The sequence below is a fragment of the Delphinapterus leucas genome, chromosome 10, assembly GCF_059928025.1.
Source record: "Delphinapterus leucas isolate spDelLeu-1000000601 "Yukka" chromosome 10, BTC_Dleu_Yukka2, whole genome shotgun sequence".
Classification (NCBI taxonomy): Eukaryota; Metazoa; Chordata; class Mammalia; order Artiodactyla; family Monodontidae; genus Delphinapterus; species Delphinapterus leucas.
In genome coordinates this window covers 44347381-44363264 of record NC_143138.1, presented here as the reverse complement: position 1 = coordinate 44363264, position 15884 = coordinate 44347381, and the positions used below count along the sequence as shown (strand labels likewise).

At 45.3% G+C, this 15884-nt stretch overlaps 1 protein-coding gene and 1 pseudogene across 18 annotated transcripts in view; both read left to right on the top strand.

Moving 5' to 3' along the window:
- Nucleotides 1–15884, top strand: part of DST (dystonin) — a 497316-nt gene that overhangs the window by 88396 nt on the left and 393036 nt on the right. For 12 of the 18 annotated variants that reach the window (XM_022581520.3, XM_022581525.3, XM_089918929.1 and 9 more), the window contains exon 4: nt 8639–8846. In XM_022581520.3, the coding sequence (XP_022437228.3) occupies nt 8639–8846 (208 nt within the window). Of the gene's footprint in view, nt 1–8638; nt 8847–15159; nt 15338–15884 lie in introns of those variants that run through there. The other 6 variants (XM_089918934.1, XM_089918937.1, XM_022581521.3 and 3 more) reach the window with 1 other exon arrangement.
- LOC149748224 (uncharacterized) lies at nt 14151–14986 on the top strand (annotated as a pseudogene).

Genomic DNA, 15884 nt, shown 5'->3' with positions numbered 1-15884 from the left:
CAGCCCCTCTCTCCTAATTGACTTTAGGCTATAAACCATATTTTTATGTATGTATTTATGTTACTCAGCTGGAAGACTTATTTTTTCAGCCTAATACGTGAAGATAAAATGAAAATATTCAATTATAAGTTGGCTCTCTTATCACCTTTACTCTCCCAATTGGATGTTAAACTCCTCCAAGGCAGAAGCTTATGGGTGCTTAAGATATATTTTTAATTGATTGATGTAAATAAACATGTTTGAAATATAACATTAAGTATTCTCTAGGTAAAGAGATGTTTACAGTGTTTGTTGGTCTTCTTAATGTGTTTCTGTGTTGTGGGATGATTTTCAGAGTTATGTTTTGCTTTTCTTTTAGGCATATTATTAAAATGTCCTTCCTCAGGAGTTTTCCTTAGGTCATTTTGTCTTCAAGGGGTTAAACACATTTTCTTACATTTTCCTTAACTCTTCTTCTATACCTATATCTTTGTGGTAGAGATGGTTTTCCTTGGGATTTCTAAAATCAGATAATGTGCTCTTGCTTTTGGACTTATTTCCAAATAAAAAACTAGTATAGAATAATAGTCTTGGGCCAGATTGCGTATTTTTATGCAATTTGCAGGTGCTCAAATGCAAACTATTATTTTCTTTTTCATATTCTTTTCCATTATGATTTATCACAGGATATTGAATATATAATAGTTCTGTGTGCTATACAATAAGACCTTGTTGTTTATCCATTCTATATATAATGGTTTGCATCTGCTGATCCCAAACTCCCACTCCATCCCTCCCCTATCCCCCTTCCCCTTGGCAACCACAAGTCTGTTCTGTTTGTGAGTCTGTTTCTGCTTCATAGATAAGTTCATCTGTGTCATATTTTAGATTCCTCAAACTAGTTCTTGATGTCTCTATTTATATAATTTTAATATGATTTCATTAAGGTGGACTTGCAAAAAAATTTTGAAATATTTTTGCAATTTTCATACAGTTTCATGTTTTGATACTTAACATGGTCTTTGTTTTATTTGTCCTCTGTTTGGAGAGAGGATTTGTGGAAGTGTGAGAGCACCCAGGACCAGAGAATCTTGGTGTTGGAAGAACAGGGAGTCAGTGTGACGTTCTCCTCAGTGAAGGCTTGGTCCCTTGGGTAGGAGGGAGCTCCCTGCCCCCCACAGCTGTCCTTTCCTCTTCTGAGAAGTTGTATCTTTTTGGATGGTTTTTCCTCATTGTGAACTGACACCTATCTCCTGGTCATTTCCACGCTTTGAACTGAATTAAACACAGAGCAAGTCTAACCCTTTAGGGCTCTCCACATCCATGGTAAGATCGTTGAGGGCTGTGAGCATGTTGTGTATTCCTCTGAGGGCCTGGGACCACATTCTAGGGCACTTGGGGGTCCAAAGGACCCAGATGGAAATCCAGGCTCCACCTTGGACTGACAGAATGGCTGTGGACAAGTGACTTAACCTCCCTTTAGGGGAGGTTTCCTTATCGGGTTATGGTGAGTATTAAATAAGATAGTGAGTGAAAATACCCAGCACAGCCCCTTGACTGCAGTCACTCAATAAGTGATGCGGGGAGTTAGAACTTGCTGGTTAAACTGAAAGGAAGGAAGTCTTGCAGAATGCCTTAGAGCTGAGCCAAGACAGCCTAGAATCCAAGGCCAGGCTCCTCGGGAAATGAGTCTTTGGTGCTTACCTTGTAGAGCGTCCCACACAGCTGCCGGAGAGTGATGAGGAGCACTTCCTCCTGCCTGGATCCCATCAGTGAGCCCGGTTGCCCTGGAAACCTAACACCAAGGAACACTCTAACCAATGCACAGTCTTACACCCTAGAGAGTGTAAGAGAGAGAGAGTTTGTGTCCTGAATCCCAGCGCTCTTCTTTCAGAGGTTGATGTACTGGGCTTCTCTGTCCAGAAGGAAACCTTGGTTTTCATTCACTCTCTCCCCCCAAACTCCTCCCTGATTCAGATGCAAGAACCTTCCAGCTTCCCCTCCCTTTGACCACTACCTTCACCGTCTTCTGTAGCTTCACCAGGCTCCCCTTCCTCTTTGGGGTGTGGCTCCTGCAAATCTCCCCTAAAAGGAGAGCGTGAAAGCCAGCCTAGGCCCGGCCAGACCAGAGTCCCCCCTTTACTATTTCAAGGTGGCTTCCAGTTAAGAGGCTGATTAGGAGTTATTTATTTGATGAGCAAGTACCTGAATTGTTCAACTAGTTTTGAAAAAAATTTAAAACTAAAACAAGCACGCAGCCCCCAAAGTTTTCCTTAGGTCATTTTGTCTTCAAGGGGTTAAACACATTTTCTTACATTTTCCTTAACTCTTTTCTTCTACACCTATATCTTTGTGGTAGAGATGGTTTTCCTTGGGATTTCTAAAATCAGATAATGTGCTCTTGCTTTTGGACTTATTTCCAAATAAAAAACTAGTATGGAATAATAGTCTTGGGCCAGATTGCATATTTTTATGCAATATGTAAGAAGTTAGTATTTGTACTTAGCGAATCAACGGAATTTTAAACAAAATTAGATCTTCACTTTAAATTTTGGTGGTTTCTTTGGGTTTATATAAAATGTAAAAAATTATGTGATATTATACTAACTTTGTGTTCACTGGATTGTGTAGTAAGTGGATAACACAGAGGTGCTTTTTTAATATTCTTCCATCTAAAACTGTGATCCGGACAGAAGCAGGCAGATCACCTTGCTCTGGGGTCCCCTTGAAGTCGGTCCCTTGCTTCCTCCAAGTTTCTATGAGGAGATGCTATGGGAAATTACTTAGCTGGGTGCTGTCACTGTGGATGTAGACCCGGGTGATGTGATCTTGTGAGAACAGGCCTAGACTAAGCAACACTTAAAAAAAAAAAAAAAAAAAAAAGACCTTGCTCTGTGTTTCCCCAACCCTTCGTTTTGAAAATATTCAAATTTATAGGAAAGTTGGGAGAGCAGTACAGTGAAGACTGACTGTTAACCTATTGCCACATGCCAATATGAACACAATTCTGTTTTTATTGAAACAACTGAGAACAAGTGCAGACAGCACGAATAAGGATGTGTTCCTACATAACTGAAATACCATTAGCACAGCTTAGAAAATTAACAGTAATTTCCCAATATCAGCTGATAAACAATCCATGATCCAGGTTCAGATTCTCCCAATGGTCCCTAACATGTCTTTTCAGCTTAAAAAGAAATACAGGCTCCCATCAAGGTTCATAACTTTGTTGTTATGCTTCTGTTTTCTTTTTAAATTTAGAAGAGTCCCTGCTTTGGGGGTGTGTATGTTTTGTGACATTGACCTTTTTCCTTTTTGGAAGAGACCAGGATAATTATCTTATAGAATGCCCCCCAATCTGGATTTGTCTAATTGATTCTTCATAGGCTTTTTATTTTTACTTTTTGGTTAAATTTTTGGAACTATGCTTACAGAAATGTGCATAAATCTCAGGTATGCGGGTTTGTGAAATACCACGTTCCAGCCTCTGGGATTCTGGGAGCCTTATCTGGAAGCCTCCCAAGACCTTATCTCTGCACTTGTTTCTTGCAGCTTGGGGCAGAGGCAACTTCCTGGCACTTTCCTCTGGTTCATGGTACTGAGGCTGGGCAGCTTCCAGGGTAGGCAGCTCCATTGTACTTCTCAGATCCCCCACCGGGGTTTCAGTTAGAGGAGTTATTGTTTAGTTCCCCTTCTAAAAATGTCACATTATGTAATTATCCTGGCTTTAGGAGATTTGGGTTGTTTTTATACCACGTGAATGAATTGGCAATTAGGAAAGTCATTTTAAAGCTTTCGGTGATCTAATTCAATTGTTCAAACTGCCTTAATAAGTAGGTTGTAATAAGACACAATGCTTGGGTTTTTAGTTTCTCACAACCTAGTGTTTTTTTTTTTGTTTGTTTGTTTGTTTTTGGTTGTAGAGATCCAATATCAGGCCAGAGGTATTTCACAGCCCTTTATTTAAAAAAAAATAAAAAGCCAAATGTTAAAAACGATGACCTGGGCCAACTTTGTCTTTACTATCCTAATTACCTTTCTCCTCTTCTGAATACTCCACATTCTTTCCCTTTTTTTTTCCATTTTCAACACACATGCCAAATGGGGTTGACAGTTCATGGTTGTAAATTGGGGGCTTAACCCGGGGCAGTGAATTCCATAAAATCACATGCAAAGTTTGTGTGTATTTGCTGATGGGCTTTGATCTGAAGAGAGGCTTCCCTAGATTTCATCAACTTTTCAGAGGTGTCTGTGAGCCTCAAATAGTTAAAAACACTGACTTAAATAATTATTTCCTCCTACAACCTTTGATATTTTCTCTGACCCTTGATGTAGTATCTTCTTCTTCTTAGTAATCTTTTTGTGTACTATTAGTTTTGGATTAAAAAATTATAAGGAATACAACTAAATTCATTCATAGTATTAGTCATCACCCAGAAATAACTGCTGTTTACACATTGGTAGATAGTTACCTATCTACCGATCATGTATCTACCTATTCATCTATAAATCATCTTACTGTCTGTCTATCTACGCGCACACACACACACACACAGATATTTTTTAAAGGAATCATTCTATATGAACCCTTCCCACTTTGCTAAATGTAGATCAATAACATTTTTGTTTAATTGCTGCAGGGTAGTCCACTGTATGGGTATACTGTCATTTATTTAACCAATCTTCTATCATGGACATAGATATTTATATTTTAATAGGAATCAAACCTTAAGCAACAGGAGTAGAGGAAGAGACAGGAGGAACTCGGGGTTTTGCTGGTCCCAAGAGCCCACTTCCTTTGTCTTACCTTCCAAGCCCCACATCAAAGGTTAGGCTCTGGACTTTGGGTCAGAGAATATGTTTGCTTTTTCCATAAGAAAGGAGAACTGTACTTTCACACTCATTCCTCTAACCCCCAAAGGTAGAGACGTGAATTGGCAAGTCATTTGAAATCAATAAAGAATAGTTTTAGAGGGTCAGTTGACTTCAAAGCAGCTTCATTTTAATCCATTCTCAGAGAAAATAATCTGAAAAAGAATCCTCAAACTAACACAACATTGTAAATCAATTATACTTCATAAAAAAAGAATTAACAACAACAAAAAAGAAACAAAAAAAATCGGCTATCTGATCAGCCAGTTTGCCTGATACTAGGAAAGAACAAGTTAGTGACAGAATTTACAGCATCCCACCTGGAATGCTTGTTTTATGAAATCTACTTTATTCATTGATATGAATGCCACCGACATAACAGTGAATGAAAATTTATTAAGATTCCAAATATAATTTCCCCAAATTTGAAGACAGAAACCACAGACAACCTTTCATTCACTGAAGTAAGCTCATTTACTGAATCACACACTTGTAGCCTAAAAGACTAAATTCAGTAGCCCTTAAAAGGTGGCCAATTTAGTCTCTACCTCACTGGCTGCTAAAGAGCCAACTTCAAACAAACACTACCGAGAAAAAAAAGAAACTTCAAATTAAATAAAGCAACCAAATAAGCCTAAAAAAAAAAGAAATTTCTATACTGAAGAGTGCATATGTCTAAAAATTCAAGTGAATTAAAAGGTAATTCTCAGAATACAAAACATATAAATGATAAAAAAAAATCGATTCTCACTTTCCAAGGTTCAAATGGGCCTAATTTGTATAGTTTACCTTATATTTAAAAAGTCTTCATGAAAATTATTGTGGGGAAAAATTGAATACTTTAATGGTTAAAACGCTCGAGTCACGTAGCCAGGGGAGAGACTTTGTCGTGTATAAGTCAGCGTGCTTTTCCTCTGTCTGCGTGTGTCCCTATTTCCCTGTGCCATGTTGTTGAAAGAGGTATTGCCGATTGTCTTGTCTTCCTTTCTCTCTTATCCATTTACCAAGGACACGTCCAGATTAGAGGCTGCACCATTCAACACCCTTGGGTCCAGGGTAGTAACTGTTCCCATCTGGCTATGTGTGATGAGTGGTGTTTATGTCATGGCATAAATCACATTTTGCTGTTCCATCAGCTGAGATGCTAACCATTACAAAAATTTACTCTGTCTACAAAAATCAGTAACCAGGGATTTTTGTATGGGGGCAGTCCTTTAACAGTTATTCCCCAAGTCTGCCTGTAAAGATAAACAATCAAATTACTATCCCCACTGAAAGAGTATAGGAAACAACAAGAAATACAAGCTCACAGATAAAAGATGACCTTTCATAAGGACAGGTAGGAAGCCATTTTAAGGAAGACAGAAGGCAACCAAGGAAACCCAATACCCTTTTGAAAAAGTCTTTAAGAATGTCATCCTTTTTCACCAATCCAGCCAGCAACACAGCCTCAGAGAGCTCAAGATGAATTTTCAGAAAAGCATGGAAAATAAAGTAGGTTGATAGCATCCTGTGACTGACTTAATGCTCCTCACAACTCTCTGTGGACTCCAGCGAATACAGAAAATCAATTTTATTTATTTATTTGCATAGTACATGATTGCCACTAGGAAAACACACGAAATCTAAATAAGTTAATAATTAACCAAGGTGATGACATTTCATGTAAAGTAAAATGGAAGACTGCTTTTTTGGGGAAAGAATAAAGCTAAAGGTAAATCTTAGATACTTTACAGGAAACAGTATGTGTACTTTTAAAATGATGGTGTTGGGGTCCTTAAAAAACTAAAAATAGAACTACCATATGACCAGCAATCCCACTACTGGGCATATACCCTAAGAAAACCATAATTCAAAAGGACACGTGTCCCCCAGTGTTCATTGCAGCACTATTTACAATAGCCAGGACATGGAAACAACCTAAATGTCCAACGATAGATGAATGGATAAAGAAGATGTGGTACATATATACAATGGGATATTACTCAGCCATAAAAAGGAACGGAATTGGGTCATTTGTAGAGATGTGGATGGACCTAGAGTCTGCCATACAGAGTGAAGTAAGCCAGAAAGAGAAAAACAAATATCGTATATTAAGACATATATGTGGAATGTAGAAAAATGGTACAGATGAACCTATTTGTAGGGCAGGAATAGAGACATAGACGTAGAGAATGGACATGTGGACGTGGGGTGGAAGGGAAGGGTGGGGTGAATTGGGAGATTAGGTTTGGCATAAATACACTACCATGTGTAAAATAGATAGCTAGTGGGAACCTGCTGTATAGCACAGGGAGCTCAGCTTGGTACTCTGTGATGACCTAGATGGGTGGGATGGAGGGGTGGGAGGGAGGTCCAAGAGGGAGGGGACATAGGTATATATATAGCTGATTCATTTCATTGTACAGCGGAAACTAACACAACATTGTAGAGCAATTTTACTCCAAAAAAAAATGATGGTGTTGGCCAGTAGAAGTGAATAAGGACTGTCATGCCTGAATAGATGGAGGCGAGGTCCTGATTCACTTCTGGTTTATTCCACACGCCTTGGGATGTTGTCACACAGCCTGTTTTTGCTGCGTCACCACTGCTTTTGTGAGCAGCCCAGGGTTTCTACTCTGATGGGAGCGCGCCACTGATTCCTGCCTGCCACCGGCTTCGTAGGAGTCTGAGGCTGCAAGTTCCATTTCAGGAATTCGAGTTACACCAGCTTTGCATCTTGAGCCTCAGCAAAGTTCTAAATGGGGAAGTGAAGATTTCCCTTGGATGCTTTATCTTGTTTAGAACTCTGTTCACAGCACAGATAGTCAGCATCCTCGTTTCCATGGTAAGCTGGTGGCTCCCTGAATCATCACAAACTTAACCAAGGAGGAAGGGATAACGTCTGGTGCCTTTTCCCTGTGGGGAAGACAGACCCTTTAATGCGAGATACGCCCTGCAGACCGGCTCCTGTTCCTGGAAGGGAGACTGAGGTCAGGCCAAGCATGTGGGTCAAAGCCTCACGTTTCTCATTTCACTGTGTAATGACCAGGGGCGGAGGGGAGCTGCTGCATCATTCTCATTTCCGTCACTGGCAGCTGTTACTTTGCTAGTAGTTTAAATGATCTCAAGAACTCTAAGCTGAGTTCAGATGTTTGTTTATTGGCGCTGCCTTTGGCTTCTGAAAACAGTCTTTTGTGTCCTCCCGGTCTTCAGAAAAGGCTCTTCTCAGAATCAGCCCTTCCTCCCTCCTTGCTCTCTTCTGGGAGCCAGCTTCAAGCTCAGGAAGAAAATTAACTAAAGGGGACGAGGGGCTCAAACCTGGTTAGAGGGGAGACTCCGACTGGAAACGGAAAGGAATTGGGACTCAGCATCCTGCATTTGTGCTTTGTTTTTGCAACTTGGAGTGAGTTGCGTTAATGAATTAAGCAGCAGGCTAGTAATGGAAAATATCGGTCCTGGCCTGGTGGGGGAGCCAAATACTATAGGTTTGTAACAGGAAGGCTGTGGATTCTGGCTTCATTGTTGGGCCAGTCATTTGTGAGCTGGTGGCCGGACCGCAGGCCACACACTTGGGTGCAAATCTTCCATGAACCGGAGCTGCCCGGGGCGTGTGGCCGGTGTCGGAGCCGTGGCCCAGGGAAGATGGTGAGCCTTGGGTGTCGGTTCTGGTGTGGGCCCCCCGTCCCCGCTGAAGAAGATGCAGGATGCCGGACTCCGTTTGGGGGCAGGGAGGGGGCTGCTGAGATGGACGAGCCGATGTGAGTGTTTTGCTGTTGATGCTTTTTTTCTGTGTCATCCCCTGTAGAGTTCCGGGAACGCGTCCTACCGCTGCTCGATGTCTTCCTCTGCGGATTTTTCCGATGAAGATGATTTCAGCCAGAAATCTGGCTCTGCATCTCCAGCTCCTGGAGATACCTTACCCTGGAATTTGCCTAAACATGAGAGATCGAAAAGAAAGATCCACGGGGGCTCGGTGCTGGACCCTGCGGAGAGGGCAGTGCTTAGGATAGCAGGTAAGAGCAAGTGGGGGCGGGGGCAGGGGATAGAGGGAGGTGCGAGGAGAGTTGCGGAAATTCACCCATGGAGTCCCCGGGGGCCCTGTCTGGCTGGGAGCTGATGTGCTGGGCAGAGATCTGCGCTCAAGGTGGAGAATGAGGATGACCATGTTTACTTTCTGTCCTGATTTATCAAAAGAGCTATTGGCCCTGCCTGCTGGTGACTAAGCTGTTTGGCCCTGTCTTCTAGTTGGAGGAATCGATACCTTTGAAACCAAGGGGATATTTACAGGCATCTGCATTGAAGTTTCCTATTTATGTGCAGTCGCCACCGTGCCAATCTGAAAGTATTAACTCAGTGATTCCCGGTGTGTTTGCTGGAAGCTTCGTTTCCATGTTTGCATGGGAGCTCTGAGCGACCACATTTAACGGGGGTGGTGGGGTAGATTCCTGGGTTCTGGTACCCAGAATTGCGGAGGGTATTTTAGCAACCTGGATGCGGTTTTGTGTGTGTGTGTGTGTGTGTGTGTGTGTGTGTGTGTTTTAAGTGTAGCATCTCTGTCAGCATCATGTGTTTGTAGCAGCTTCTGCCCCTGGTGCTCTTGAGGGTTTAGCCATCATGCATCCCTGATTAATTAATACCTGGGAGGGGCCAGTGTTTCTGTTACCCAGGGTTCCCTTGCACTGCCTTTAGGTCCCAGAAGTGATGGCTTGTTTTACTTGGCTGAAAGCTGAGCCTGCTGTGGAAATCTATCCCCCCGCCTGCAGTGCCTGTGTGGTTTGTGTGTATGTGAGCTGTGCTTTCTGGGGTGGTTGTTCCTCAATTTTTTTTTCTCAGAAATGGTAATGGGGTAGATTGGGGTGTGTCTTCGGGAGCTCTCTTGCAAAGGCCAAAGGCCAGGTGTTTATTGGAGTTGGTTTCTGCAGTGGATCGGGCCTCTCTCCCCTCCCCCACTCTCTCCCCCAGGCCCCTTCCCACTCAGTTTCTTTTGCCTCCCACCATCATGCAAAGTTGGTACTTGTACTCCTTTGGGGGTGGGGGTGGGGGCTGGAGGGGACTAGCTCAGGTCCCAGCCATCATGGTGGCTGAGTCCCCCTAGTGTCCCCCAGTGGGATTTTCTGATTACGGGAAAAACAAACAGGGCCCAGCCAGCCATTCGCTAGTCCAGGTTTCTGGGGCAACAGCTTTGAGCTTCTTCTGGCTTCTGTTGTGAGATGCTGGCTGGTCTCACCCAGGCCTTCGAAGAGGAGGGTGGAGGGGGAGAATGGGGTGGAGGGAGGATGGAGACAGCTTGGGAGCCAAGTGAGAGTGGGCAGGGGTGGCCTGGGAGAGGTGCAGAGCTGGGCGAGTACCAAAAAGTGTTTGGCCACCGAGGCCTGATTCCTTGCCCTGTCAAGATACCGCCAAGGGAGTGGAGGAGACAGTGCCAGAACCAGGGTACCAGATATTTGGCTCAGCAGAAAGGGAAGATGGGTGAAAGGCGGGGGCGTGAGAAATTGCTGGGGCTTTGTAGAAAGCCTGGGATGCCTGTCCTTTGCGTTTTTACGGAAGGTACAAGGTCCTTCTGTCTTGAGAGTTTTGATAAAGGTGGCAGAGACGGGTATTTTGCTTTTGGTAGTGAAGGAAGGTTTATGAGAGAAGGAAGGGCATATGTTTGTCAGGGGGAATGAGGTTATATAAACTAACAGACAGGAAGTCAGGAGAGGCTGGTGGTAGTACTGGTCAGTGTACACTGACGGTAGGGAAGGAATGGAGGACCTGGGGGTTCTGCTGGGTGCAGTGGACAAGTGGGTGCTGGGGTCAGTAGACTGTAGGCTCTGGGAGGGCAGGGGCCATGTCTTACTCGTTGTAAAAGGTTTACTATGAAGTTACTGGTAGTTGGTGCACTGGAGACCTCTGAGTTACATACTTTTAAGATTATATTAATTCTTCAAAAATATAACAAAACAAAATAAAACAACAAACAGAATACGCAGCCCTAGTATGGACATGTACTACTTACTGTGTTTAAAATAAACATTGGTAAATTGGCTGTTGCCACACAAGTCATAATCATTTCATCACTGGCCCCAGCATAGGCTCAGGGGCCAGTCGGCAAATATCTGTTTCATTGTCATGTGGCTAAACTGTGAAATCCAGATAGATTTTGTGTTAAATTTGCCACAGATCATCCAGCGTGAGGATAAGGGAACAGGGCATCTGAGGGCATTTGGTGCAGTGGGTAGTTGGAAAACATATCATTCAGATTTCAACTTCTCATTTTATTAGGCATTTTCACACTTGGCCTGAAACTCGGCCGATCGGTGAAGTTCATCCCTAGTAGGAGACGGGGCAAGGGTCAGAAATGGTGTGCGGATGTCCATCCATCATGTTCATTATTTAGTAATAAAGGAATTGAAAGTCTCATATTTTTATTTGTTTTTAAGGTCATAAAAATAAAATAGAATGAAAATGTCTAGAGTCAAAAAGACCATATGGTCAGGGGGAATCCCTTAAGTCATTCACATTTAATACATATTTATTAAGCCTCTGGCATAAAATGAAGATAAGCACACAGTTCTCCCTTGAAAGAAATTCTAGTCTAACGTGACCATGGATGTGCTGTGAGACAGTTACAACACGGTTGAGAGATTAGCTGTAATGGCTGTGAGTACCTGTATTATTTGAGGGGAGATTTAACTAGCTTGATGGACTAGAGTGAAAGGGAAGGCCACTACCGAGGGATGGAGCTACAGGAACACAGCAGGGAGGTGGGTTCAAATGGAAACTGCAAGTCATCTGTGTAGCTAAAGCCTGGGATTTGTAGGGAAGAGCAGAAACTGTAAGGGTGCTTTCGGGCAATTCCAAGGAGATTGGACTATTTATGCTGTAACTGGTGGGGAATCACCTGAAGATTTTTAAGCAGTGCAATGACATAATCAGATGTACATTTCTGAAAGTCTTTTTGGTGATGGTGTCACATGTCTGATACTTATATTTTTAAAAGTGCTTTTGCATTTATTGTAGTATCTTCATTTTAAAATCGGAGACTATAATATACGCCCTTCTGATCTCTCAGGGTCAAGGTGAGAATGACATGGTAACATGGAAAGAAAGGGGCTTTGTACCCACTGCAAATGCCTTTAACATCATCGTAAGACAGATCTGCTGTTCTTACTTGCAGGATACTGTAAGTTGGGGTTTTCAGTCTTGAAGTGCCTGTAAAGGTACATGGTTTGTTAGTGACAGTGTTATTATTATTATTTTTTTTGCGGTACACGGGCCTCTCACTGCCGTGGCCTCTCCCGTTGCGGAGCACAGGCTCCGGACGTGCAGGCTCAGCAGCCATGGCTCACGGACCTAGCCGCTCCGCGGCATGTGGGATCTTCCTGGACCAGGGCACGAACTCGTGTCCCCTGCATCGGCAGGCGGACTCTCAACCACTGCGCCACCAGGGAAGCCCAGTGACAGTGTTATTTTAAAGTATGGATATTGGACCCATGTGAATTCTTTGAAGTTAGAATGTAAGGACCTTGGCAGAGTCGGACTTTGGACTTTAATTCTTCCTCTATCATGAACCAGTTTTGTTTTCTTGGACAACTTACTGAACATTTCTCAGCTTCATTTTCTCTATCAAAAGATCATGGCTGTGGTGATTAAAGTAGTAAATGCAAAACATTTTGCAGATTCCCTGGCACATGGAAAATGCTCTATAAATGATAGCTGACTGATGGCTGGATGCTCTCATAAGCACCTAATATGTTATTTCATTTAGGTTTCCCAACAATTTTGTGAAGTAGGTACTATTATTTTCTCCATTTTTCAGTCCAGAAATCTGCTGAGAGAGGAGAGACTCTTCCCAAGGTCATAGGAAGTGGTTGAGCTAGGATCTGAATTCAGGCCGTCTTGACTCCAGAGGCCAAGCTCCTAACTGCTCTGCTTTTGCTGCTTCCCTATAGAATACACTATTATTATTAGCAGATTGATCCTTTATTATCTTTCCAAGAATGCATGGGATAAAGGCTGTTTTTACCAACAACCCCAAATGCTGCTTGTTCATTTTGACTGGTTCCTTCAACAGACAGTTAAAATCACTGCAGTGTGCAGTGATTGTATTCACAAAACTGGGTGCTACTGGGTGTCAATTTCTGATGAAGGATCAGACTATGCCCTTAATGACCTTACTCACTGTGAGGGAGACAAGACAGTTTTGAGAGATCTCCATTTGTATATATGTGGTCTGTATATGGGATGACTCTTAGGGATCGAATTGCTAACCCTTTCATTTCCAGAAGGTGTCCCATATGATCCCTGTTTGTTACTTCATGAACTAATGTATACATAAATACATGCCAAGTTGCAAGAAGACTCTAGTGATCCTAAAGGCTTAGTGGATCAAACTCAGATCAGTGGTCAGGACAGAAAAGAGAAGTGTGGTCTTGCTCTGTTTGGAGTAACAAAAATAGGCCAATTACTGATGAGAAGTAAAGCTTTCCAATTCTAATTCAAGTAAGTTTTATCAAGAGTATACAGTTTTCCAAGAGTACTCATTCCCATCTAACATTTCATGGAAAATGATCCAGATTCACATCATTGAAAAAGAAAAAAGAATCATCAAGGACAAAAAGTCAGTACTTATGAAAGAAGAAATAGGAAGGGGAGATGTGGGCAGAGGTGAAGTTGTCATAAATCAGAGTCAACAATGAGATGGTTCATCTAATAATCATAACAACAACAACAGCTAACACTTATAAAGTTATCATAAAGTTGAGATATCACAACTTTATGATATGATGATATATGATGAACTTTATTTTATTTTTTATTTTTATTTTTTTTTTGCGGTACGCGGGCCTCTCACGGTTGTGGCCTCTCCCGCTGCGGAGCACAGGCTCCGGATGCGCAGGCCCAGCGGCCATGGCTCACGGGCCTAACCGCTCCGCGGCATGTGGGATCTTCCCGAACCGGGGCACTAACCCGTGTCCCCTGCATCGGCAGGCGGACTCTCAACCACTGTGCCACCAGGGAAGCCCATGATGAACTTTATGATATGATTATCCTGATGAAGACAGGATAAGTAACTTGGCCACGTCACATAGGAGCCAGGATTCCTTCCAAGGCCGGCTGACTTCTGTCAGTCCTCTTAAACACACCTGTTTACGTGTCTGGGTACCAACCGGTTTCTCCAGTGGACTCTTAAACTCACCACTTTAGTATATGATACATGCCAAAGCGAAGGGAATTGTACCCGTTTTACTCACATTCAGTGGAGACCAGTGGTATGTGGGGTGAATAATGGTAGGGAGAAGGAGGGAGGTGGCAACGTGAGACGGGTGCTGTGAATCGACTCGGGCTGTGGCTGCGGCAGATGCGCGGGCCGGCTCTGGGGGGCGGAAGGGAGGGACCGCCGGCTGGTCCCCGGGCCGCGGGGCGGCGGGCGCGCAGGCGCAGGCGTCTCCAGGCTGTCAGGATCCCCGCCCGCCCCCAGATGCGCCAGGGGCGCGGACCCCCGGCTCTCCCCCCCGCGCTGTCCCAGCGACCTGGTCCTTCTGTGACAGTGGCCGGATCGAAGAGTATTTCCCACTCTTCTCCCGGGAGCCGCGCGGGGGCTGCGCGCGCGGGTGGCGCGATCCGCGGCTTTGTTTCCCAGGCACCTGTTGTAGGTCCCAAATAGAAACCTCGCCCTTGGACCCGGGCCGGCCAGCCAGCGTCCAGGGTGGGCGGGCTTGGCCGCGCGGTGGACCGGTGGGCGGGCCGGAGAGGGGCCCGGGCGCCGCGGCGCTGCCTGCGGGAGGGGCCGGGCGGCGCGGGCCAGAGCCGAGCCAGCCGGGGCGCTGACCGCCGCCTCGCCCCCTCCTTTCCGCCCTCCCTCCTCTCTCCCCCGCTGTGCCCTCCCTTCCTCTCCCAGGGGCGCGGGCGAGTGTCTGCGGCGCGGCGGCCAGGAAATGCCGCAGATGCGCCGCGCAGCATCCCGGGCGGAGGCAGCGCGCGCGTCCTCCCGGCTCCGAGCAGGCGCCCAGCGCAGAGCCAGGGTGGCGGCCGCCTCGGCCTCCGAGGGTCCCGGCTCCCGCAGCCCTCCGCCTGTCCCCGCCGGGTCCCGGGCTCCTCAGCGCGGCGTGGCGCTGCAGGTCGCCGCCCCCGGGCTCGCCGAGATTGGCCGCTGCTGAAACCTGAGAGGACTGTGGCTCCTGCGGGCCGGGCAGCCCCGCACCCGCGGCCCGCCAGGGGGCCTGGGCGTCTCCCCGGCCGGCTCTGGCTCTGCTCCCCCGGGTCTGCGTCCCCGGCTCTGCGCCCCCAGCTCTGCGCCCCGGCGCTCTCCCCCAGCCTGCTCTCCTTCCGCGTTTCCATTACCAAGGCTGCATCTTGCTGACTGCGATCCTGTCCGGGGTTCGAGCGGGAGAGGGGAATTGGCCAGTCGTCGCTTAGGTAAACTTGGGCATGGCGGGGTACCTATCCCCAGCCGCTTACCTGTACGTGGAGGAGCAGGAGTACCTCCAGGCCTACGAGGATGTCCTGGAGAGATACAAAGGTATGTGGTTCCCCGCGCCCGGGCCGCGGGGCTTGGCAGGGACCAGAGGGGTGACCGTCGCCTTTGCTTAACCCGAGCCACCACTGCTTGGGCACAAGTAAACAGGTGTCTGGACCAGTCTTGGGAATGGACCAGGTCTTTTTGGGATGGAATTCCGTACCCCAGCGCAGGGAGGGTGGTGGGGTGGGCGACGGCCCGTAGACGCCCTAGGACGAGCAGTACAGTGCGGGGGAGGGGTTTGGTTTCCAAGAAGCACGTTGCGTTTTCTCTCCCTTGCAAAAGCTTTTAAGCACTACGCATCATCATAATTCTTCCCGGGAGGGTGGAGACCGATTAATTCTCCATAGGATTACTAAGGCATTGCTGCTCTTGCTTGGTATGGCGTATTGGTTAACCCTATCAAAAAGGTCCTTGGCTTCTTAAATAAATGGACTGTTTCACCACTGAGAGCATCACCAAATCATTTTTCTTAAAATGATCTTATATGAAAAAAGTTTATGGTTTGTGACTATATATCTATTCTTACGTATGATAAAGATTACTTGAT